Here is a 27,771-nt window from a genome sequence, read left to right as displayed (position 1 = left end):
AGATAGATAGATAGATAGATAGATAGATAGATAGATAGATAGATAGATAGATAGATGTGGGCACAGGGTGAGTTGAAGATGAAGGGGTGATATCTGGAAAATAAAATTAAGGAGTGAGAGAGGATTATACTAGGAGAAGGAGAAAGGGAGAAGTAGAATGGGGCAAATTATCTTACATGAAACAGACAAGAAAAGGCTTTTACAGTGGAAGGGAAATGGGGGAAGGTGAGAGGAAATGAGTGAATCTTATTCTCATGGGATTTGGTTTAAGGAGGGAATAACATACACAGTGGGGTATGGAAATCTATCTTACCCTACAGGAAAATGGGGGGGGAGGGGACAAGAGAGTAGGAGGTTGATAGAGGGGAGGGTAGATTGGGGGAGGGGATAATCAGGAGCAAACACTTCTGAAGAGGGATAGGGTCAAAAGAGAGAGTGGAATAAATGGGAGGTAGGATAGGATGAAGGGAAGTATACTTAGTTTTTCACAACATGATTACTATGGAAATGTTTTGCATGACTACACATCTATAACCTGTATCGAGATGCTTGCCTTTTCAGTGAGGGTGGGTGGGGAGGGAGGAAAGGAGAAAATTTGTAACCCAAAGTTTTAAAAACACATGTTAAAAATGAAAAAATAAAAAATAAAAAAGATGAAAAAAAAACACGTTAAAAAATAAAAAATAAAAATAAATTTAAAAAAAAAGAATCACTGACTACAGCAGGGAGATAAAGAGTGCCATTTCAATCTGAGAAGGTTTAAAATATGAAGGACTTGGGGTAGTAAAGAGCTGGAAACTAAGGAAGTGCCCATTAATTAGAAGATGGCTAAACAAATTATGGCACATGAACATGATGGAGTACTGTTGTGCTATAAGAAATGAAGGAGGGTTTTAGAGAAGACTTATATGGGAAGACTTATATGAACTGATGCAAAGTGAAGTGAGCAGAACTTGGTGAATAATTTATATAATATTATAAAGACAAACAACTTTGAGAGATTTAAGAACTCTAATCAACACAATGACCAAACCTGATTGTGAAGACTAATGATGAAACATGCTACCCTCCTCTTGACAGAGGTGATAGACCCAGGATAGACACTGAGACATTTTTTAGACATGCATAGCCAATGTGGGAATTTGTTTCGCTTGACTGTGCATATATGTTCCAAGTGTTTTGTTTTCTTTCTCTTTCAAATGGGAGCAGCAGGAAGATGGGTGGGATCAAAGATGGATTTTCATTAATTGAACAAATTAAATAAAAAACCTTTTAATAAAATTCGTCAGTTTCTTGTACCAAATTCAATTGCCAATTCGACAGCAAATGCCCCTGAAAATAAGTGATTATGTAGAAATTCAGTGTCTAAACCAGAGACAGACATAAGATGTGTTTAAATGAAATTTATTAGAATACCTACCTTATAGCCAGCTAGAGATAGCAGTAAGAAAGTTAAGGGATACTCTGGTACTCTAAATATGTGATGATATGGCAGTTCTTTCCAAGATAGCTTCCCAGCTTTTCCTTTTCCACAGGAAAAGTCTCATCTCTGAATATGTTATTGATGTCCCCCTCCCCCTTTTGGGGACATTCTAAAATAGTAATTACGGAGAATTAGGTGTTTTCTGCAATCTCCACTTCTAAATCTATGCTTTGGTTTCTTTGAGCTCAATAACTGATTGTGGGGCATAAGAATATGGGACTGGAATGTTTCCCAATGTACTGAAGGTTAACAAACAAGGGAGATATGGAAGATTTTATCTATGATCCCATGTACTATGGGTCTATTTGGACCTAGATGGATACTTATCTATGCGGTTATAAATAAGGAAGGAAAGAGACCTCAGTTGCTTTCAAAAATTAAAGCAAACAAAGGTAATAAGCAACTAAAACCAAGTAGACAATATATAGATATATAGAATAGCAATATATAGACAATATATAGATATATAGAATAGCAATTAATACAGACATGGTACTTCTCAGGGAATTCTGCCTGGCCAATGCTGGGAAAAATGACTCTGGGCTATACTCTCAAATTATGACTTGTTCTCAGTGATTCCACCCAGGAATACTAACTCAAATTCTGTTCTGGAAGAGGAAGAAACAGATCCTACAAAGAAGGAAAAGGTCTTAATTATTAATATAGCTATGTATAAATATGTATATGCATTTATTTATTCTATAGTAAGCAGTATTGGTTTATTTATAGAGGTGATTAGAGCATTGGAAAGAACACTGGACCTGGAATCAGGAAGAGCTGAGTCCAAATGCTGCCTCAAATACTTCCTAGCTGTGTGACTTTGGAAAAGCCACTTAACCACTTTCTGCCTCAGTTTCCTCGACTATAAAATAGGGATAATAATAGCATCCACCTCCCAGAGTTGTTATAAAAATAAAATGAGAGATCTGTAAAGTGTTTTGCAAATCTTTTGTTTTTGTTCAGTTCTTTTTCAGTACTGTCTGATCCTTTGTGATCCCATTTGGGGTTTTCAGGGCAAAGACACTGGAGTAGATTGCCATTTCCCTCTCCAGCTCATTTTGCAGATGAGGAAACTGAAGCAAACAGAGATAATGACTTGCCCAGCGTCACACAGTTATTAAGTATTTGAGGCCAAATTTGAACTCAAATCTTCCTGACTCTAGGCCCAGAATTCTATCCACTGTACCAACCCTTTTGCAAACTTTAAAGAGCTTATAAATGCTAGGTGTCGTTGTTGTTGCTGCTGCTATTTACAATAACAGAGAGGAAGGACGGCACTTGTAGTTACAAAGTTCTAGGAAGCAAACCTATCCTTATACACATCATAAAAAGGGTCACAGAAACCACAAATCATGGCACTATAACAACTTCACCACATATAACTCAAAGGATTGTTATGGGAAAAGTGCTTTGTAAACTATAAAAATCCTATAAGTACAAATAATAATGATAGTTGAATATGTCTGCGATCTCACTAATGTAAGTACTCCCCCTCTCTCCCACCAACAACGGATCCCAATCCATCCGTATCATCTCATTGTGTACAACCTTTGTCCCTGCCCTTCCATACGTCCTCCATAGAGGAGGACAACATGCGGAGGATCTCCTTCTAATTCTCTTGATATTTCAGATACCTTAGGAGCACAAGGGCTGCCCATCAGTTATTTCTCACTCTTGCAACACGACCAGCTCATCTCTATTTCTAGCCGTATAACTGGCTGATGACATCCTTTACACCACTTCTACAATACAATTCTTCATTGGTACCATGTTATGTCCTGTGCTATATATACTTCTCATCATACTACTTACTCTCTCCTAACTGTCTCTCCCAAGCAGAGGATGTCAAGTACCATGACCAACATGCCTCTGATTCACTTGTACTTGTCCTGGACCAATACAGAACAATTCCAATTTGGTGAAAGATGTAGACCTTGAATCCCTTTGCCTTTTTCCTCTCTCTTCCTTTTCCTCCGTTGTCACTCCCACTCCCACTCCTGTAGAATGCTGACTTGGAAATCTCCACTTTTCTAAGACTTCCCTTTTCTCAGTAGGCTTGCTTTTTCTATGTTACTGCAACACCCCAGCCTCCTTGGAAAACCTAGCCTGTGTAGTTCAAGACCTCTGCACAGAATGCAGGCTAGGAAAAGTCTTAAAGTCCCTGTATATAGCATCCGTTTTCCCCCTGAAGATAGAGATCCTGCCTCATTCACAACCAAGGAATGCCCAAGATACTGTACTGCCTCAGTTAGAATCTGATTAGACAATGAGACTAAATAAGGATATCTGAATCTGGAATTTCCTGTGCTTTTTTGTTTTTTCTGTGGGTGAAACAAAAAGTCCTATTGACTCTGGCTTCTTTAATTACAGTTGAAACAGCATGAGCATTATCTTTAGACTGAAAGTTCTCTGACGCCTACGTTTTCTGCGAACAATGCTGAAAACAGAACACCCACAGGAATAATGAAGCCTTCAGCCAAGGCCCCACAGTTTACCAAATTCCTTGCTCAGTGAGAATGGCTTGCTGGGGGCTTCTTGAAAATTATTTAAAGGGCACCCATAAGTTTCCTGGTTGCATTGGGAAAACAGCATCAAAATCCTACCTTAGAACTGGGCTGTTTTTATTGGTTAAATCCTCGTCCATAATGGTTGCATTGAACAGGTTTGAACTGTGACCATTTCCTGAGTAAAAACACCTGAGAAGCCAAGAGAGATGCAAAGCTATCTGTGCTGAAGGAAAAAGATGACAGAAAAGTAACTTTGTCCAGCTAGAGATATTTTAAGGTTAGAATGCCCTCTTTGGGTATGAAATAATACTAGCAATTATACTAGCAATGCTTTCTCTGAGAACTCAGAGACAAATTATCATGAGAATGAGAAGAAAAAAAATTTAATTGGGCATAATAGAGAATTTTGGACAGTGCTTATTCGACCAAGATAAAGCCTATAATCCAGGGAAATGTCAAAATGACAAATGAATTAAAGATTCAGATTGTTCTGCTATTGACCAGGATATCCAAGTTATGGGAACTTTCATTTTCCCTGGTAAACTTAATTATTCTTCCACAGTATACCATCTATTCATATTCTCCATTAAGGACACTGGATACTGAGGTAACAAGACTTTGGAGAAGTATCCTACAAAGGTATGCTTATCTTGACTACCAGTCATTATAACAATAATAATAACTACTTATATTTCAAAGAATTGCAGAATTTGAGAGTTGGAAGGGACCTCTGTGGCCGTCTTGTCTAACCCATACATGAAAGTTATCTCTACTAAGACATAACCCGACAAGTGGTTGACCAGCCTGTGCTTGAAAAACAACCTCCGTGGAGGGGGAACCCACCATCCCTTAAGTTAGCCTATTCCGCTTTTGGACAGCAATAATTGTTAGGAAGTTTTTCCTAACATGGAGCCTTAAATTAGTCTCTTCACAACTTCCAATAATTATTCCTGGTTCTACCCTCTGGAGCCAAGCAAATAAGTCTTCCACATGACAGTCACTCAAATACTTGAAAACAGCTATCATTGCCCCCCCAATCTTCTCTTTTTTGGGTTAAATATGTCCAGTTCTTCTAACCGATAGTCACATGTCATGGACTCAAGACTCTCCTCTAGACACTAGCTGATCCTCTCTCCACACTATTGCTTATCACTGTCCTTCTTAATCCATTTTGCCCAGAAATGAACATAATACACTAGATGAGGTCTGAATAGGGCAGAGTACAGTAGGATTATCCTATTCCTATGCCTAGATGCTATCTATAGAGCTTCTGTAGAAAGTCCTTTCTTATTCTTATACCCTCTTAATACAGCATAGGAATACATTGCAAAGCAAAATATAAATGATTTTTGTCAATTTTTTCCATGAATTTTGGGTTATTAGCCATATCTAAATAAGCTGCAGTTTACCCTGCATTAATGTGTATTCTATACCCTCTAATCTTATTCTGTACCCTCTTAATACAGCCCCAGATCATATTAGCTTCTTTTTTTTTTTTGCTTCCTCATTACATGGTTGATTCGTTTTGAGCTTAAAGTTCATTAAAGCTCTTTTTTTGAAACAACTTCTATCTATCAAGAACTCCCCATCATATGCCTGTAAAGCTAATTTTTTTGTACCAACTGCAAGACTTTATATTCTCAACCTGTACCCCATTGAGCAGGGGTTCTTAAACTGGAATCTGTGAGCTTGTTTTTTCTTTATATCATGATAATTGTATTTCAATTTAATTTGTTTTCTTTGTGATTCTTGTATTTTGTTTTTAAGAAGTACTATCATTTTTTTTTTTAGGCAATTGGGGTTAAGTGACTTGCCCAGGGTCACACAGCTAGTAAGTGTGAAGTGTTTGGTCTGAGGCCGGATTTGATCCCAGGACCTCCTGACTTCAGGACTGGTGCTCTATCCACTGCGCCACCTAGCTGCCCCTGTATTTTGTTTTGAAAAACATTATTCTGAGAAGTCCCATAGGCTTCACCAGACTGCCAAAGGGGTTCATGAAGCAAAAAATGTTAAGAACTCCTACACTTGAGCTACCCACTGATGCTTCAAATGGGAACTACTGTGTATCCTTTAATGTTACCTTTTTGTTCTAGTCCCTCCAATACTTCCTGATCCCCTAATTTACTGCTAAACAATGTGGCATAGAAATGTCAGCTCTTCCATGAAGTCCTCCCTGATGACATCAACTGAAAATGTTTCTATCTCTTCTGGAGTCTCATAGAGTTTTCTACCATTATTATTATGCCTCTACATTATATCTTTTACTGTAGTATTATGATTATTTGTGTACCCATACTACCTTTTCTATTAGACTATAAGCTTCCTGAAGGCAGATACAGTGTCTTACTCAGAGTTATATTTCTCAAGCAACTAGCACAGCAGTGACTGGGCTCAGTTTGCTTGCTCAGTGAATGAATGAATAAAGATACCAAAGTAACCCATACCAACAAGAGAAACAAGCAAGAAAATTAAGAGGTAGGGGCAGTTGGGTGGCACAGTGGATGGAGCACTGGCCCTGGATTCAGGAAGACCTGAATTCAAATCTGGCCTCAGATACATAACACTTACTAGCTGTGTGACCTTGGGCAAGTCACTTCACCCCATTGCCTCGCCAAAAAAAAAAAAAAAAGAAAAGAAAAAGAACTGTTAAGCATCAGAAATAAACAAAAGAACTATGTTCATAAATTTAAAGCTGGAAGAGACCTTAGAAGCCATACCAACACTATCTTTTTATAGATGAGGAAATGGAGCCCAGAGAAATTATAAGTGACTTGCCAAGAATCACACAGCTAGTAGTGTCTGAGGCGGAAAGTGAACCCAAATCTTTCTGACTCCAAGTGTACTTGGACTCTACCCATCACCCATATTGGTTATCAGATAAAACAGAGGCCACTTGAAAAAGTAAAAGTCAAAAGATCTGAGTGCAAAGCCCTGTGGTACCACTCACTACCTGTGTGATCTAGAACAAATCACTTAACTAGTCTGAGTCTCAGTTTCCTCATCTATAAAATTATAGGCTGTACTAGATTGCTAATAAAATGAGATTATTGTAAAAGAAGAGGGCTAGATTAAAGGTCTCTTCTAGATTCTATAATCTTATTAAGTCACAAGAAAGATGTCTAGATCACTGGAGAATCTTCAATGTCATTAACTGTATACAGGATTAAGTTGATGTGGGTTAGGAACAATATTTGTATCTTTTTAAAATTATCTTCCACTATCCACCATCCACTATCCTATTAATGTAGGGTAAACTACAGCTCACTCAGATATAGCTAATAACCTAAAATTCATGGAAAAATTTGACAAAAATCATTTCTATTTTGCTTTGCAACGTATTCCTATGCTCACTATTGAGTTTATCTGATATTCTAGGAATTCATACTATGTTAACTAAGTAACATGCATATCTGATTTGGGAGGCACTAGAAAGCTACTTGGCTTCCCCATCCTACCTCCTAGCTTAATTCTGCCTCCTCCTTGATCCTGAATATAAATAACATTAAGAAAAGTTTCAACACTCTTTTATCCTAAAAACTACACAAAGTATAAATATAGAGGGACATTCATCATAAAAAGCATTCATCTAAAACCAAACATAAACATCACATGCAATTGGAATATACTAGAATTTTTCCTAATAAATCCAAGAATAAAGTAAAAATGATGTCCACTCTTATTTGATATAGATCTGGAAATGTTAGCAGTAGCAATAAGACAAGAGAAAGAAATCAAAGGCAAAAAGATAAGAAAATAAAGGAAAGAAAATCATCCCTATTTGCTGATTATATGATGGTTTACTTTAAAAATTCCAGGGAATCAGCAAAAATTCTAATTAAGATACTAATAGCTCTAAAGTTTCAGACTGCAAAATAAATCTTCAAAATTAACAGTATTTCTATATAATAGTAACAAAATCCCAGAAGCAATAATATAAAGGGAAATCAAATTAAAATAACTACAAAATGCATACTTTTCTAAAGATCAATATACCACAAGATACTTTTATAGATTTAATTATAACATGCTCCTTTATGAATTTAAGAATTATTTGGAGGGCAATTTGGAACTATGCCCAAAGTGCTATAAAATTGTCATACTCTTTGACCCAGAAATACCACTTCTAGGTCTGTATCCCAAAGAGATCATAAAAATGGGAAAAGGACACACCTGTACAAAAATATTTATAGCAGCTCTTTTTTGCAGTGGCAAAGAATTGGAAATTGAGGGGATGCCTATCAATTGGGGAATGGCTGAACAAGTTGTGGTGTATGAATGTAATGGAACACTATTGTGCTATAAGAAATGATGAGCAGGCAGATTTCAGAAAAACCTGGAAAGACTTACATGAACTGATGCTGAGTGAAGTGAGCAGAACCAGGAGAATATTGTACATAGTAACAGCCATGCTAACTTTGATAGACTTAGCTCTTCTCAGTAATGCAAGGATCTAAGACAATTCCAAAAGACTCATGATGGAAAATGCTATCCACATCCAGAGAAAGAACGATAGAGTCTGAATGCAGATTGAACCATACTATTTTCTCTTTTTGTTTTGTTTTGGTTTTTTGTTTGCTTGTTTTTTCTTTCTTGTGGTTTTATCCTGTGGTTCTAATTCTTCTTTACTACATGACTAATGTGGAAATAGTTTAATATGATTGTGCATGTGTAGCCTATATCAGATTGTATGCTGTCTTGGGAACGGGGGAGGGGGAGGGAGAGAAAATTTAGAACTCAAAATCTTATAGAAGTGAATGCTGAAAACTAAAAATAAATGAATAAATAATTTAAGAATTAAGAACAACTTAAATATCTGGAGAAATATTCAATACTCAAGGCAGCTAGGTGGGACAGTGGATAGAGTTCTGGGCCTGAAGTCAGGGAGACCAGAGTGCAGATCCAGCCTCAGACATTTACTAGCTGGGTGACTCTGGGCAAAGCACTTAACCTTGTTTGCCTCAGTTTTCCCATATGTAAAATGGGCTGGAGAAGGAAATGGTATACCACTCAGTATCTTTGTTAGGAAATCCCCAAATAACATCACAAAGAGTCAGACACAACCAAAACAAATAAACAACAACAGCAACAAAGTACTGTGCCAACATTATAAAAATGACAACACTACCAAAGTTAAATGGTACTACCCAAAAGGTAAGTGAACAAAGGATATGAAGAAACAATTCTCCAAAGAATTACAAGATATTTACAACTACATGAACGCTCCCAATCAATAATAATAAAGAGAAATGCAATTAAGATACCTGAGGTTTCACCTCACATCTTGCAAATTGGTAAAGTTCACAAAAGATAAGAATAGTCCAGGCTGGAAGCATTGTGGGAAGATAGGCACCCTGGCACATTGTTGGTAGAACCATGAATTAGTACAACCATTTTGAAAAGCAATTTGGAATTATGCAAATAAAGTGACTAAAATGTTCTTACCCTTTGACTCAAGGCTTCCACTACTAGGTTCATACCCTAAGGAGGCCATTGATTTTTTTTTAATTCTTGTATAAATCCAAATATTTATAGTAGTATTTTTCATGATAGAAAAGAATTGGAAACAAAGCAGATGCACATTGATTGGGGAACGGCTAAAGAAAGTGTTACTTGAGTGTAATGGAATATTACCATGCTATAATAAATGACAAATGAGATGAATACAGAAAAGCATGGAAAGACCTGTATAAACTGATACAGAGTAAAGTAAGAAGAGCCACAATATAAACAATGACTCCAAAAATGAAAGAATCACCAAAAAATCAGAAGTGAATGGTACAAAATTATAAAGAACAAACATGGATCAAAAAAAAAAGATATGAGTAGACAGTTTCACTCTATCCCTTTGCAGAGGTGGGAGGTCCACAAATACTGTATATTGCTTATATTTTTAGACTTTTGTGATGCATTGATCAGTTATAGTGGGTTTTTTCCTTTCCTTTCTCCTTTTTTTTCCATTTTATTTTTACTGTTAAAAAATATTTGTTATATGGTATGGCCCTCTAGGAGGGGTAAGGGAAAGGATAATGAGGAAATTATGATGATATAAAAGACACATCAATAAGAGCTTATTTTAAAAAAATAAAATAGCAACACATCTCCAACTAATACAAATACCTTTTGCAAACAGAGTTAGATTCTCTCTACTGCAAAAACAAAGACAAAACAAACAAACAAACAAAAAAGCAGTATCTACTCTCAAGGGGCTCACAGTTTAATGGGGGGACAACATGCAAACAAATATAGACAAATAAGATACATTGAGGGATATTACAGCTATATAAATTGTGGTTAATCTCAGAGGGAAGTTATTTAGCTTAAAGGAGAACTGGGAAATGCTTCTTGTAAAAGATAGGGCTTTAGGTGAGACTTGAAAGAAGCTACAAGGACATAAGGAGAAAGAGCATTCAGGAAAGGGAGACAACCAGTGAAAATGCTCATCAGGATATGGAGTTTCTTCTTTGAAGAATGTCAAGGAGGCCTGTATCCCTGGATCATTAAGTATGTGGAGGGGAATAATATATAAGAACACTGGAAAGCTAGAAAGGAGTCAAGTTGTAAAGGGCTTTAAAAGCTAAACAGAGGATTTTATATTTGATCCTGGAGGTAATAGGGTTCACCAGTCACAATGTATAGGGATGAGAGATAGAGCCTCTAGTAGGAAGGATAGCTATCAGTAAAAGATAGGCCATTTATTGCTTGAAAATCCCATTTCATAAAATCATTGCAACATATAACTGAGATCTCAAAATGAAAAAAAAATAATAGGAATTCAGAGGAATAAAAATATGAATATCTTATCACAGTGCCCCTCTAACAGACCTATATAATATCCCCTCCTCTTTGGCTCATATAATCATATCTCCAATCCCTATAGAATAAACAAGGCTCTTCTATGTATAAACAAATTATTTAAGTAGGACAGGTGACAATATCAATAAGCATTTGAAAACAAGATCTCCCAGGGATTAGCCAAAGATGATCCTCAGATAATCAACCATCTTGATTCACCTCACTTTATTTGGAACAATATTCTGCCTCAAAGAAAAAGAATAACATAGCATACTCATGATACCCTACTTTTGTCAGCACTTTATACTTTTCAAGGTTCTTTTAAGTATTACCTCTTTTGAAAGAATGGACTTTGGTAATCCTAAAGCATCGAGTGTTTTTTTCAATATGATCCTGGAATAAAGTAATAGAATCTATCAGGGTTCTTAATCTAAATTCTGTCAACCAGCATATTATCTATTCCTCCTTTCCCTTCCCCTTCATGTCATCTGCAAATGGCTCAGCTGAGGATATACTCTCTCCATTTGAAAAGTATGCCATCTATGTTCTAAGTAAATGTAATTCAAGTATTCAATTCAACTTTGCTAAGCACCTATATGTTAATCATAATAATGATAATAATAGCATTTATATAGTGCTTTAAGGTTTACAAAGTACTTCTCAAACATTCCCTCATCTTATCTTCACAATAACCCTAGTAGGTGCCATTATTATCCCCATTTTACAGATGAAGAAATAGAGGTTAAATCACCTGCTGAGAGAAGTAATTATTTCTCTCTTATGTTAATAACCAATTATTGAATTAGGACTAAGGTCTTCCCCCCTTCTATTTCCTCGTTCCCTGTAGGCTAGTCAGTTGAAGGACAGGGCTGATAAACAGATGAAATCTTGAGCAGATGGATCCCACTGGGAAAACTCAGATCTGATCAAAAGATAAAGAGATTCTAGTCAGGTGAAATCCAGCCCATTCTGTTTTAATCAGCCAGGTCTGAGTAAAGATGGACCCCCTTTTGTCTAGATTGCCCCAGGCTAGGTAGTCTGCATAAGAGATAAATCTCTTAGTCTAAGACTGAGTGATCAGAGTCACTCCCTCATTAGAATAACCCATCTCTCATTATAATATTCATCCTCTCATTAATTGTTAATCAATCAAAGTTGATTTCCACCCTCAGGAACACCCATTCTTCCAAAGACATTCCAAAGCATTGAGTGGGTTCCATGAGGCGTCTTTGGGATTCAAGAGTACCACTGACCCTTTTGTTAATTATCTACCAGCATAATTAATAAAATCCTTAACTACCCAGAAACTATGTCTCTCAAACTTTTTCTATGTCACATTGCCCAGAGTCACACAGCTAGTAAGTGTCAATACAGAATTTAAATTCAGGTCTTCCTAACTCCAGGTCCAACACTCTTTCCACTGTACCACCTAATTGCTTTACATACCAGACAGAGGTGCTGGGTGCACCTAAGACAAGGAAAGAATCCTTGACCTCATGCAACTTACACTGTATATTCATCCAAATTACTGATAGAAATGTTTACCAGATTAGGTTCAAAGAAAAATTCCTGGAGTATTCCCCCAAAGGCTGGCCACTATTTGAGTTTAGTTACTCAAGTGATTCTGAATCCATACAACTGTGCTATCAAGTAACCCATATCACTATCTTGTTCAAAAGGATATTATTAATTTCTTGAATAATGTTGTTGTTGTTCAGTCATTTTTCAATCACATCTGATTCTTCATAACCCCATTTGGGGTTTTCTTGGCAAAGATATTGAAGTGGTTTGTCATTTCCTTCTCTAGCTCATTTTACAAATGAGGTAACTGAGGCAAGCAAGGTTAAATGACTTGCCCAGGGTCACACAGCTAGTAAGTGTCTGAGGTCAGATTTGAACTCAGGAAGAGTAGTTTTCCTGACTCCAGGCCCAGCACCCTATCCACCTAGCTGCCTCACGGGAGATAGGATGGCTGACATCAAATTCCTCAGTAAATTCCAAAACGACATAGGATCTGCTCAGGTTCAAGGATGGAAGGAGTATTCAATTCCTTATCAGTTATTGAAAGAGGAATTGTAATACATGCAGCTGTCCAGCTTTAACAAGTTATTCTCATCAATGCAAAAGGTGTTGTATCAGCCGTCAGACAATAGACAAGTAGGCCTTCATTTGCTAGTCTCTTTATTGCTAAATATACATATACACGTATGTATATATATGGTTGGGACCTATGATTTCATCAGTGTGGAGAACTCTTTATATGGAGACTTCTTCCACAAATGAATCTTAGCAACTCATCTGTAACTTAGAGTTTTACAGAGTTTCCTATGCGGTGAGAGTTATGACTATGATGATGATGATGATGATGATGATGATGATGATGACAGCTAGTATCTATTTAATATGGCACTTTAAGATTTATAAACCCAGGATGTGAACTCAGATTTTTCTGGTTCCAAAGTTGGTCCTTTAGATTACATCATGTTGCCTTTCATAAACAATAAAATACAAAAGAAATAAAACAGTAACCACAACTCTAAGGAATAAAAAAAACACTAGCATATCCCCCCAATATATATACACAATACTACTAGAGCACTGAAGCTTTATCTTATATACCTTTGTATCCTTCAAAGCACATGGCACAGTACTTCACACTTGTTAGATGGTATGTAACTATTAATTGAATGAATGTATAAATGAATGAATATGTTAGGTTTATAAAACACAACAGGACAGGGAAAGTTGCATAATTAAGGGTTAACCTGACTTCTGTAGACACACGATCTAAATCTATTAGGTCTATATTATATACTTTTTAAAATGTAAATGATCCTAATTCTCTCTCTACACTGTCTAGTATAGGAATTCTGAATCTTTTTTCTGCGTCATGGACCCTTTTGGTAATCCAGGGAAACCAATAGACCCCTTCTCAGAGTAATGTTTTTAAATACATAAAATGCATAGTAATCCAAAAGAAACAATTATATTAAAATAGTTATCAAAATATTTTCCTTAAATAAGCTCAGGGTCCCCAGGTTAAGAACCCCTGGTCTGATAGAAAAATTGTTCAAACCCTCACCTTCACTTTCAGTCTAATGGCCTATGAATGTAATGAGAGACACTGGAGAATATTTCAAATTACATTGAAATGCAAAAACAATTTTTCTTCACAGATTTGGAATTTTGTGGTCATTATGTAGCTTTCACAAGGACTGCTTTTGTAGGTTTCTAATTTATTAGAACCCAGCAGCTTCTTTTTAATCTGCTTGTTATTTTGCTTAAATTATTTGACCACTGCAAGAAAAAACCCTTCCTTTTTCAACTGACAGCTTAAGATTTGAGTTATAAGGGGAATGTTTATAATATATGCAAATCACATATGTTCCTCTGTGTTAAAAATAAAGCACAATAATTATATCAAATCATCTCATCCATCAACTCACATATCAATAAGTGACAAATAACGAAAGGGGAAAAGCTGAGTTGTTGATGCATGTCATAAGACTTCAAATTTAAACACACACACACACACACACACACACATACACACACCATTCAAGACACAATGCACTCATTAATTTCCTAGACAACTTTGGATACTCCACCTTCCAACCTGTGAAAGCAGTTAGTTTTCATGCAGTGCCACCTGTCAAATGTGCATTCTTCTATTTCTGTTGTATTTCTATGCATGCGTGAACATGATTGTGTTCATGATTAATATCAATCTGAGATACACGTAGCCACGGGGAGTCAAAGTACTCACTAGATTCTGTCAACTAACTAAGAGAAAAATCCAGATACACCTAAACACCAGCCACCTGCTCAGGCAAAATGTGACAGCTCTGTTAACAGGCCAGGGAACTTTATGCAATAGCTTGAAACTGGTGAAGAATAACACAGCAGTGGGGAAAAAAGAGTTCCTTAAAAAAAAACTGTGCAATGAATATCTGTGATATCTGATAGCTGCAATATATTAAAAAATTGACATTCAAGGCCCATTCTTCAACAGATAAATGGTCAAAGGATAGGAGTGATTTTCAAAGAAGAAATACAAATTACCAATAACCCGTGAAAGACTGCTCCAAATCATTAATAATAAGAAAATGCATATTCAAACAACTCTAAGATTTTCACCTCATATCCATCAAATTGACAAAATTAATAAAAGGTAGAGATGGTCAGCTGGCATCTAGGTGACACTGACAGCATGTTGGGCCTGGAGTCAGAAAGACTCATCTTCCTAAGTTCAAATCTTGCTTCAGACACTTACTAGCTGTATAACCGTGGGCAAGTCATTTAAGCCGGTTTGCCTCAGTTTCTTCATCCATAAAATGAGCTGGGAAACCACTCCAGTATCTCTTCCAAGAAAATCCCAAATGGGGTCATGAAGATTCAGACATGACTGAAACTGAACAATAAGAGATGAGGGGTTGGGAGAAAACAGGTCAGTGGAGCTGGGAATTAATACAACCATTGTGGAAAACAATTGGAAATTATTTCAGAAAAGTCACTCAACTGTGTCATAGCCTTTGACCCAGTGATCCACTACTAAGATACATACCTCCACAAAACCAAAAAGAGAAAGAAAAGCCTGGTATATACCCAAAATTTAATAGTGGTGCTTTTTGCGGTCACAAAAAAAAAGTGAGTGTCTGTAACATTGAAGAATGTGTTTTAAAATATGGCATATGAATATAATAAAATATCACTGTGCAATAGGAAATGCAAATATAAGAAATTCAGAAAAAAATACGGGAAGATTTATACAAACTTATACAGAGCAAAATAAATAGAACCAGAAGAAAAATATATACAATATCTATAATAATATAAATGAAAAAATCCTAAAAGGCAACTGAACTCAAATTAATAGTAAAAACCAATATTGGTCCCCAAGAATAGATTACAAAACAATCATAGTTCACTACTCTTGCTAAAGAAGTTAAGGACTATGGAGAAGAATGCTGTACATGCTGACAGAGGCAAGATTTTTATCAGTCATTTTTATTAACTTTGTTTTCTTTGGCTAGAAGGGAAGATCCAATGAGAGGAATCAGGAAATGAGAATAGTATGAAAAAAGTATACATTTTATAAAATTATAGTTCATATGGTACCACATGGAATCAATACTGGTCTGACTGAGCACCAGTCCTGTTGTCAGAAGGACCTGAGTTCACATCTGGCCTCAGACACTTACTAGTTGTGTGACCCTGGGCAAGTCACTTAACCCTAATTGCCTAAAAAAAAAAAAAAAAAAAAAAAACCTGGCCTGATTGTTAATAGAAACTAAAATAAAAACAGCATTGAATCTGACAAGTGTAACTCCAGGTTAAGAACCTTTGGTCTGATGGAACAATTGTTCAATCCCTCATTTTCCCAATGGTCCAATATATGCTAGCTTAAAAATTAAGAATCAACTAAATTCAGTTAATGGGGTGTATTGAACTAAATTAGGCACTATAGAATACACCGAACTATTAACCAAATGACCCGGGCTCTGACCCTAGCTCCATACTAGCTATGTAACCTTGGGCAAATCACCTAACTGCCCTGAACCTGTTTCCTCATCTACAAAATGAAAAGATTAAATTAGACAATATTTAATTTAGACAATAAATTAGACAACAGCCCTTCTAGCTCTAACATCTTATGATTCTAGCATCACACCAATACATTTAAAAACATAGAGTCATAGATTTAAAGCTGGAAGGGGACTCAGAAAACTATCTTAGCCTAACATCCTCATTTTACAGATGAAGAAACTAAGGCTGAAGTGATTTGCCAATGCTTATACAAGTAGTAAGCATCAAAGGCAAGATGAACCCTGATCTTCTTATTCCAGACTAATGTTCTTATCTATGACATACCTCCTAATAAAATGTTGCCCTTTCTCTCAAATTTATATTACTCTGGAAAACTCCAAACATGTCAGGAGGGTAAAAAAAAAAATCATCAGACTCATAATACACTACAGGTAGGAAACTGGAGCAGAGAAAGAGCACAGCAACATGAATTAGCAATCCAAAAATCACATGACTAGTCCAACTAGAAACACAATTGTGCTATTCTACAAATGTCTCCTTTGCCTTTCTGCTCATAGTTTGTGTCTCAATTCTCTTTGTTCCATCTCACATCTCCCCTGAGAATAGACTATGTATGAAATTGAGGACATCCTTGAAAACGTTCAAGAGATCACATCTTATAGTCACATGGCTGCAAGAATTATAGAGAATATAAGATCTTACTTCTTTTACTGCTCTAAGAATTGTAAAGAATATAAGATCTTACTTTACTGATTTTAAGAATACATTTGACTCAGCACAGCAAAATGCAGCCTCGCAGTTTCTATTAAGACAAGGTTTGTCCCATGCAAATACCAAAAATTGCATAAGAATCTATGCTAGATGTCTTTACAGATTACTTTGTTCAACCAATAAGCTATTTTGACATCAGATGAGGTGTTAAAAAGGGAGATATGTGTTTGTAGAATGTATGCACTAGTGATATAGAAGATATCCTTCATGAGGTCCAAATGAAAGGATTTTTTTTTTAATGACAAGATTCTCTAAATGTTCCCATTCTCTACTCACAGGTTTCCAAAGTGGGTGATATCACCCCCTGGAGGGTGCTGGAGTGATCCAAGGGGGCAGTAGTAGCCTTGGGTACAATTGAAGGTCATTGAGTAAAAATAAGGGAGCAGTGGAAGCAAAAGGAAAGAAGATGAGAAAATTTTGAAAAAGCCATTCATACATGTTTCATCTGTTGTGTAACAGAGTTAAAGTTGTAGTGATTACATTAGATTCCAAATAAATACACAAAATGCAAGTTATAACTGATCGGTGGTCATATCTACCAACAGGTCTTAACAAGCAAGTGTTGGCAGGCAAGCCTGTCCAGCATTGTTGTGAAGTCCAGAATGTACTGGCAAGAATATGTGCGTGTAATGACTTGTTTACAATACAATGCCATATGGTTACATAACGCAATATTGTGTCCTCAAAATTTCAATGCAGAAGAAAAACACAAATTTAAAATAAATTATTAAATTTAAGATGCTTAATTTTTTAAAAATTTTATGTTTTTTTGAAATGATGCAAATTTCAAAAAAAACATTAAAGGGTTAAAGAAAGTAGATTTCTGGGGGAGCACTGAGTAATTTTTTTAAAAGGGGGTGGTAGGCCAAATAAGTTCGGGAACCACTGCTCTAAATGTTCTCGACTTCTGGGATGTTATAAAGCCTCCTAAGTAAAATATGCATTAATGAGAAAAGAGGTCAGTATAACCATATATAATGGGAAAACAAAGTGGATGAAAGAGGAAAAGTGCCCAAAGTATAAAAGGTTTCCTAAACACATTGCCCCACATTAGCAACGATGACATGTTCAAGAAGATAAATAAGAATCACCATAGAAGGCATATATAACCAGAATACTGGGGGGAGTGGGAGACAAACATTGGGAGAAGAGGATCTTGCAGCAATAAAGGACAACAAATAGAAAATCAAAGTGACATACAAAAGGAGATACAAAAAGAATAGGGAGAAGGTCTCCAGGGTGCTCAATGAATCCTCTATGACAGGTTCAATATATAAGCAAGGGTCATGGAGGGTAGAAAGGCATGAAGAATCTCTGATCATATCACTGAAGGGAGTACTCACACCAGTGATCACTGAAGGGAGTACTCACACCAGTGAAATCCCAAATCATTCACACAGTCACATATACATAAATTTCAAGCTGGAAGGAACCTAGAAATTATCCAGACCAACTCCACTCATTTTACAGGTGAGATTTAATTGGAAAACCAAATCAGAGGACCTATCCAGTGACAAGGCATAAGAACAGAAATGTGGTGGGAAGGTAAATACCCCAGGTCCCATTGATTGCACACCTTAGGGTCATGATTAGAAAAGCAGATGGGAGACACTTCCTAGTTCCTGCAATGGGGAGGTTTGCTAATGGAAAGGTTTTAGTCTAGGCAGCTAAACTTTATTTCTGAAATTCTTAGTTTGGAAGTATAGACTTATTTTAGCACCCTAAGTTTGGCACAATAGATATACATACATACATACATACAAAGATACACACATGTTTGGTGTTAATACTTTTTTATTGGTAATGAGTAAAAACTAGAGTCAATTATGCTTGTACAGTTTCATCATTTGTTATTCTTGTTGTTCAGTTATGTCCAATTCTTCATAACTCCATGGACCATATTGTCCATGAGGTTTTCTTGACAAAGATACTGGAGTGGTTTGCCATTTCCTTCTCCAATGGATTAAGGCAATCAGAGGTTAAGTGACTTGCCCAAGGTCACACAACTACTAGGTGTTTGAGGCCATATGAACTCAGGTCTTCCTGACTGTAGGTCCAGTAGTCTATCCACTTAACCATCTAGCTGCCTCATATGCCATGCTCATATTATTGGGGCTCATTGAAATGCAGCATAAGAGGGAAAGGGAGGATTTTCCTAGTCTGAGCCATAAAGCCCACAAATCTAAATTAGTGATACAAGCACTATCTCTGCAAAAAATGGAAGCTGGAGAATAGAGGTTGTCAGCTATCTGAGAACCTTAGAGAGCTTGGTATCCCCCCTCCCCACCCTGCCAAGACCCCTCTGATGTTGAGTAGAACATAACTACTGAGTTAAGCATGGGACTGTTTAGTGCCTAGTCTTCATTGTTGATTAAGATCAGGCTAGTAGCCAGCAGAACCCACTCATGGGTTAAGTAGTCAATTTAGGTAACTAAACAGCACCTAGCATCACCTGACACAGGGCAAAAGTTTAATGAAATCAGACACAGGACAGATAAGTTTTGATAGGGATGTACATATTTCTCTGCAAGAGAAATCCACAACATTCTTTCTATATAGATAAAAGAACAATAACTTCTAAGGGTATCTAAAAATAATTCATGTAGAATATTTGTAACATAATATTTGTAGCTATTTATTTAAAGTTTAATGTTAATAGTTTAAATTATTGTTATGATTCATTAAAATTAATGTTTTAAATATTTATTTAAATATTACAATATTTAAACTATTTATCAGAGCTTATTTCAATGTAACTATTTTCTAGAACTTACTTCAATACAACTATTTATTTCTCAGAACTATCATCCCACTATTTCTTCATTGGTTAGTTTATCATGACCTAGGTGCATCAATAACATTGGCTTAGCATTGGCAGAACAATCTGTTTAGGTTCTGTTCCATTATATGCACTTGTTCTTGGCAGGAGCTAAGGAATTATAGAAGACTACTCCCTAAAACTTTGCTATATTACCACTTATCACTCACTTATCCTTACAGTAGCAGAGCTGAGATTTAAACCCAACTCCTCTAACTCCAAAGCAACTTGTTCTGTTTCATTTGAGCACTGGCATAGGAGTCAGGAGACTTGAGTGCTCCTTCATCCATCCCGCTAATGAGATCTGTGAACTTGAAGAAGTTATTTAACCTCTATTAGCTTTAGTCATCTCATCTGCAAAATGGGGTAATGATAGCTTACCAATGCCTAAGAGTGAGGAACTAGACCAGTTGATCTCTGGAGATCTCTTTTTGTTCTAAGTTCTGTGATTTGATCATTCTAACTCTCAATAACTAATCCTAAAATTGGAAGAGACCTAAGAGATTATCTAGTTTATTCTTGAACAAGAATACTCCTAGAACATTTACCAATGGTCATCTGGCCTCCACTTGAAAATCCCCAATGATGGGAAATCCAGTAGCCCTTTAAGGGAGTCTTTCCTACTTTCAGATACATCTAATTGTTCAGGAGATTTTCCTTCTACTAAGCAAAAACTCTCTGCAGCAGGAATAATGTTTCTTAAAGTCCCTGTCACATAGACTGGACTAACTTTTCTTAAAGCCCTACCCCCTGTACACTAGGCTAGCTTTTTCTTAAAAGACAGTGAAATATGATTGATCCTTAAGACTTAATTGGTCCAAGGCTTTAACCATTTATAAAGTTTTCTAGTGGACTACGTAAAAAAAACCAGCACAAAAAATGTCAAGAACTCAAGCTTCACAAACTCTTCTTACTAATGTGGCTCCATGGCAAGTATACAGAGGCAGAAAAGCTATGCCTAATTGAATCAATACTATATCCTTGCTGAGTATCCTATAATATACTAGTAATAGTATTCTATTATCCTAGTATCCTGAGTATCCAATAATATATTATAATATATTTAGTAATTGTATGATATTACTAAGTAAACTTCCTTTTATTAGTTGTTAAATGATCTATAAGTATCTCATTTAGTTTTCATACTGAATTGGAACCACCAGACCAGCCTTACTCTGACTTGACATATAACATTCTCCTCTCTGAAATGTCTATTCATTACTTCTAATTGTACCATATGGAGCCCAGCTAAATGAGTTTAATCTCTCTTTCACATGGTAATCCTTCCACTGTTTAAAAAAAAGTTTTCATGAAGAATTTAGAACTATTCCCCAATTGACAAATGGTCCAAGGCTATAAATAGGCAGTTTTCAGAAGAAGAAATCTATAAATATACCAAAATAATGTTCACAATCCCTAATAATTAAAGAAATACAAATTATAATATGTCTGAGGTAACACCTCATATCTATCAGATTGGCAAAGTTGACAAAAAGGGAAAATAACATTAACACACTGTTGGTAGAGCTGTGAATTGGCTCAGCCATTCTGGAAAGCAATTTGAAAATATACCAAAAAATCTATTAAACTATGAATATCCTTTGACCTAGTGATACCAATACTAGGTCTATGCCCCCAGTGAGATCAAAGAAAGAGGAAAGGGACCTATGTGTACAAAAATAGTCATAGAAGTTCTTTTTGTGGCAGCAAAGAACTGGAAACGAAAGCGGTGCCCATCAATTGGATTGAATAAGTTACGGTATATGTATCTAATAGGATGCTATTGTGCTATTAAGCAATGATAAAGGGATGGTTTTAGGAAAAACTTGGGAAGATTTACGTGAACTGATACAAAATGAAGTGAGCAGAACTAAGACAACAATTTATACAACGACAACAATGCTGCAAAGACAATTTTGAAAGATTAGAAACTCTTATCAACGCAATGACCAACCACAATTCCAGAGGACTCATGATAAAACATGATATCTACTTCCAGATAGAGAGGTGATGGACTCACTCGGAGAACAAACTAAAGCATATTTTTGGACATGACTAATGCAGGAACTTGTTTTATTTGACTATACACATTTGTAATGGGTTTTGTTTGTTCTTGCTTTCTTGATGGATGGGGAGAGGGAGGGGAGAAGCAGAGAATTTTTAAATTTTAAATTTTCAAAAAGAAGACTTCATACTGCATCCCAAAGTCTCCTTCCCTTCAGCTGATCTTATAATGGTAGATTTCACAGTCCCCTTACTATCTTGTTAGTAGAACATAAGCTCCTTAAGAATAGGGACTTTTATATTTGTCTCCAATACCTAGTATAGTACCTGGCACTCAATAGGCACTTAATGAGTATTGATTAATTGTTTGTTTGTTTTTCTCCTCCTCTGGATATGTTCTAATATGTTAATGTTCTTTCTAAAATGTGGTGACCCAAACTGAATATAAGAATCAACATTTGGTTTGACCTGAGAAAATCTGGTACTGTAGCCCTATCACTGCTATTTTTGTGGACACATGGTTTTGATTAATGTAGCAGACTAAAATCATGTTAGTTACAAATCCTCAACTATACCAGCCTTTTTCCCAGGAGTATCAAAGTTAATGTCAGCAGTTGCAGCAAAATTCCTGACCAAGTAAAGCAAGAAAGAACTAGATTAAAATGTAATTGGGAAATGTTTAACAAAATAAATAACAACACAATAGAACATATACAAGGTCAATATGTGGTTTTCTAAGTCAATATGTAGCTGTGGACCCCATTTCTATTTGAGTTTGACAGTAATTCTGTAGCCCACATCTCTCCATTCTATCCACAAGGATGAATGAAGGGAAAAGTGTTTATTAAATGATTACTATGTGATTACTACAGGCACTGCACTAAACACTTGTATGTGGAAAAAAAACTGGTCAAATGCCTTGCTGAAATTCACGTACTATACATGTATATATATATATAGCATACAATATGCATACTATATATATATACTATACCCACATTATTGTTCTAAAAATAGTTAACCTGAGGAAAGTGAAAGAGAGAAAAAGAGAGGAAGAAAAAAAAAAGAAAGAAAATAAAGACTTACATTAGCAAGAGATTCTGGCCTAGTAGTAGCTAAGAATAATAATACCTCCCATATCTATAGTGTTTTGAGGCTTGCAAAGTGCTTTCCCCACAATAATCCTGTGAGGTTGGAATATAATATAGAGCTCTGAATAGGAATTCTTTTACCTGGTAGGAAGACCAGGTGGAAGTAGACTAGATCAGAGACCATCAAACTCAAGGGGCAGCAGGCAACCTGCAAAACTCCTGAGTGTGACCCAAATCAGCATAAAATATAGTTGAGAAATGTTTAACAAAGTAAATAAAAATTATAATACAAGATAGATAATGTTAATTTGTGGTTTTCTAAGTCAACATGCAGCCCACATGGATCTGTTTCTATTTGAGTTTGACATCACTGGCATAGAGGAAAGTCTAACTGCAAATATATTCACTAAAGGAGATGAAGCAGCCAATGCCCTCAAAAGAACCATTTGAGCCCTCCCAGAGGTTTATTGAAAGGAGGCAATTCCCAATAGAGGAACACCACAGCAAGGAGCCTTAGGTAGTGGGCCAGATGAGGGATCCTGGTCACCCATGGGGTACAGCCCACCAGGAGACTGCTGGGCCTGATACACAGAGATAGCAGTCGAAGAGAGGAAAGAAGAAACAAAACCTTCAAATCGGTATCCTGGGGTCTCAATCCTAGTTATAGCCCAATGCACTTAGATTATATTAATTTAACAAATGAGTAAATTGAAGTACAGAAAATGGAAATAATAAACCTTTGAAGTCACACAGCCATTAGGTACTGAACCTATTATTCAAAAAGGTCCCAACTCAAATTTTCACTAAATCAAATTTACCATTCCTTATTATTCCAAATTATTGAAGGTCTGCCTTAGCACAGAATAACTGTATACAGTATGTACGAAGCATAGTACACATAACATGGTCATAATAGTATAACATTTTTGGCATCATGTGAAAGCTTCATGTTTCTTTTATTGTTGTAGTTGTTCAGTCTTTTCAGTTGTATCCGATCCTTCATGATCCCATTTGGTGTTTTCTTAGGAAAGATACTGGAGGGGTGTGCCATTTCCTTCTCCAGTTCATTTTACAGATGAGGAACTGAGACAAATGGGGTTAAGTGACTTGCCCAGGGTCACACAGCTAGTAAATGTCTGAGTATCATATTTCTTTATACACATTTTAAGGAGATGTTGCATAATCGATCATTCGCCTTAATGAGTGTATTAATATTAACTAGTTAACTGGTTCTTAATAGTTAATTTATATAACCAGTAATAATACCACTGTGAAGAGTATTGTTCCTATCACCTGTGATAGAGATGGGCTAGATTCACTTTGTCAGTTCTGTGAAGGCAATATTTATTATTTGGACTGTTATTCAAATATTCTTTGCTGTCTGTATTTGGGGGAAGGAGATCATGTGTAATAGGAAGGGGAGAAGAAAGAAGGGAAGGCCCATGGAACATAGATTTAGAGCTAGAGGAGACCCTGGAGATCAAGTCCAATCCAGTCATGCTACACATGAGATACCTGAGGCTCAGAGAGTTCAGGTCACTTGCCCAAAATCACACAGCTAGTAAGTGACTTAGTTCCTCTAACTCTAAATCTAGCATGGTTTCACTGTGCCACATTGACTGTGGGTCAGCTGAGGCCACTTCTGGGATCAGGGTACTGGAAAGGGCCCTCACACAAAGTTTTGCCTAGGAACCAGAATGCAAACTGGCTGATTATAATCACAACAAAAATAATGGTCTGATGTTTCTTTCATGAAAGCAACTCTGAATTGGTAGTGATTTTTACACTCAGAAATTCTAACTTTGTCCCAATTTGATCTTCATAACATTTTAAAGATCTTCTGCCTTGTAAGCTTTTGACCAAAAAGTCATAAAATAAAATTCTGGATCGGATCATTCAAATTTCATCTATTTTTCAAACAAAAAAAAGTCAACCAAATCATTTCAAACATAATGGGGGAAAACAACCTGCAAGATTACAACTAACTTGCTTCTTTCATTTCTAAATTTTCTATTGAGAATTGCTTCTCCAAACCAAACAGGAACTGTCATTTCCTCTCTGTGACAAGCACAGTCATATCTGTAATGTCTTTCTGCCCTATTGGTTTCTAAATATTCACTAAGTGCTAGGTTTTTATAGCCTTCTGTGATGTGTTGCACAGTTTCTGCCATTTCCTTGTATAATCTGTATCAGGGGTGGGGGACCTGCCACCCCTAATCTATATTAATCACTAAGACTTGCCTAAGAATAATGCCTAATATTCAAGCATCCCTTAGTTTAGAGGCATAATTGGACAAGTGAGCTGTTCTGAATCCAAATCCTATCAAGTCAGCTAACTTCTCTGAATCTCAGGGTCCTCATCTGTAAAATGAGAATAATAATGGCACCACCCTCACAGGATTGTTGCGAAATCAAATGAGAACATGTATGTAAAGTGCTTTGCAAACCTTAAAATGATTATTTCCAATATTCTGTCATCTAGGCTTTTCAATAAGTTGAACTGGCCTTGCATTATATTTTTTTTCATATGTCAGTCAACTAGCCTTTATTAAGCTCCTACCATGTTCCAGGCACTATGCCAAGCTCTGGGGATAAAAAGAAAGGCAAAAATCAGTCCCTGTTCTCAAGGAGCTCACAATCTAATGAGTGAGACAGCATGCACACAATAGTGTACAAACAAGATTAGATAGGTAGATAGATAGATAGATAGATAGATAGATAGATAGATAGATAGATAGATAGATGATACGATAAATTGGAATAGTCTCAGTAGGAAATCACTAAGATTGAGGACTGGAAGAGACTTCTTGCAAAAGGTGGGACTTAAAAGAAACCAGGTAAGCCAGAGGAGATGAGTGGAGGCCTTCCAGGCATGCAGAACAGCCAGGGAAAACACTCCCAAGAGTCGAAGATGGAGGATTTATTGCAGGATAGTATAACCATAACCATTTTAACATCATATGAAAGTTTTTCATTCCTTTGCAGACACTTTCAGAAGGAACTGAACTGAGGTAATTGAATTCTTCAGAACTAATAGGCTACCTTAATGAATGTAGTATCACCATTTCTGTTAACATTATTATTCTTACCACCTGTCGGGGACTCCCTCAGTGAACCCTGGCATGCAGTATGTAGTGCTGTTAAATCAGATGTGGCCCCGCGTTAAATTGTTTATGTTGCCCAGGACTGGGGTCGGTACCAGGACTACATTTTCTCAATCTTCTCATCACCCTCCTTTCAAGCCTTCCCTCTTCCATTCTCCTCATCTCCCTAGCCTGACTTCATGATCAGTCAGTAGAGATGGGGCCCCAGAAATCGAAGGATAGTTAAGAATTGTTTTTTGCTGATCGGGCAGAAATTGGGGAATCTCCTAGCTCTTCCTAGTACTATAGTACTCCTAAATCCATGGTGCCCTGCCCCCAAGACAAGGGCCGCTGACATAGGGAAGTGGGGAGGGGAGGTTCAATGCACAGAGAAGGGCTCTTGTCCAGTCAGTTTCCTGCAATTGATCGAAATGAAAACAAACCCCGAAGCCCCGGTTAACACGAAAAGCTACACACCCACCCGAATGACTATGAGCGTTGTGGGCAGGGACTCGGTCCAGCCCTGATCCCAAACCACGCTGATTTACAAAACAGCCTACCAGATCACAGACAGAGAGTTCCCTCCTTCTCTTGTTCTTAAACCAAATAAATAAATAAACACGTACTAGTCAGGGAAAGGAGCTTTGTACCAGGAGACAGACAGCCACGGCACTCTCAGTTTTGACTCTGTATGTCTTTAGGCACGGCCCTCAACTGCTCTGTGCCTCAGTTTCTCCCCGCTGTAATGGGGCGATTTGAATTGCGGTTGTTAATCTTTGCTACTTCCTGGATGTCAACCTCTACTACACACCCCAGCCCAAAATCTAATAACCAGTTTCAGTTCTCTACTCCGCTCAAATCCCTCTCAGAAGAGGGGTGGCGAAAGTCTCTACCCCGACCCCCCCCCCGCGCCCGTTCGGGGGAGTGGAGAGGGACGGGAGAAGCTGGAGGGACCCTGTTCGAAGCTCTGTTCTGGGTGGCTGTGGAAGTCTCTTACCAGGGCTATGACCCCCGCTGTTGCTTCTGCCGCTGCCCCTCAGTTGCTCTGGGCGCTTGTCCCAGGCTGCCGGGGCACCCCGCTGCCCCCTGCCCAGCATCGATCCTCCCTCCGAGGTCTGCTACCCCCGCTGCTTCCTCTCCACCCCCGCCAGAGCTCGGGGAGTGGGAAGGCGGGGGCGAGGAGGGTGGGAGCTCCAGCCTGGCTGGACTCCTCCTCCTCTTCTCTCCCTCCGTTTCTCCGGCTCTCTGTCTGCACGATCTACTCCCCTAGGAAGACCCAGGCCTGGCCCTTCAGCCAAGGAAGCATGAAACCAGAGCTGGATGGGGAGTGGTGAAAAGAAGGGGATGGGGGATAACAAGGAGACGTCTTCCTTCTCCCAGGACCGTGATTTCCGTGAAATTGCAGAGCTCTCTAGGCGCCCACCAGCCCCTCTCGAGTTTTCTCCAACTCTGGTTCTGGGGGCCACAGTCTTCCCTTCTGGGCTTCCGAAAGTTTGGTTTCTGCTTTCATTCAATCATTGCGCTTTGAACCCAGGAAGAAAAGATAAGGATAAGGGATAAAGGAATTATGATATAGAATTTAAGGATTAAGGAACATGGCATGTCTATGGCATAGACAATAAAAGGAAATCCCCCAGCTTACAAATTTGGGGAAGGGTAAAAACGTAGGTGTTAA

General features: G+C 37.2%; 1 protein-coding gene across 1 annotated transcript in view; it reads right to left on the bottom strand.

Moving 5' to 3' along the window:
• The window catches only part of LOC114049453 (disrupted in schizophrenia 1 protein-like), a 508,708-nt gene extending 481,504 nt beyond the window's left edge, over positions 1–27,204 (bottom strand). Inside the window, exon 1 of the mRNA XM_027870705.1 lies at positions 27,094–27,204. Within this exon, the coding sequence (XP_027726506.1) occupies positions 27,094–27,193 (100 nt within the window). The 5' untranslated portion in view covers positions 27,194–27,204. The remainder of the gene's footprint in view (positions 1–27,093) is intronic.
• Between the last annotated feature and the right edge of the window lie 567 nt (positions 27,205–27,771).

This window comes from Vombatus ursinus, unplaced genomic scaffold (assembly GCF_900497805.2).
Source record: "Vombatus ursinus unplaced genomic scaffold, bare-nosed wombat genome assembly UNPS02014798.1, whole genome shotgun sequence".
Lineage (NCBI taxonomy): Eukaryota > Metazoa > Chordata > Mammalia > Diprotodontia > Vombatidae > Vombatus > Vombatus ursinus.
Note: the sequence above shows the minus strand (reverse complement) of the source record. Positions and strands in the feature narration are given on the sequence as shown.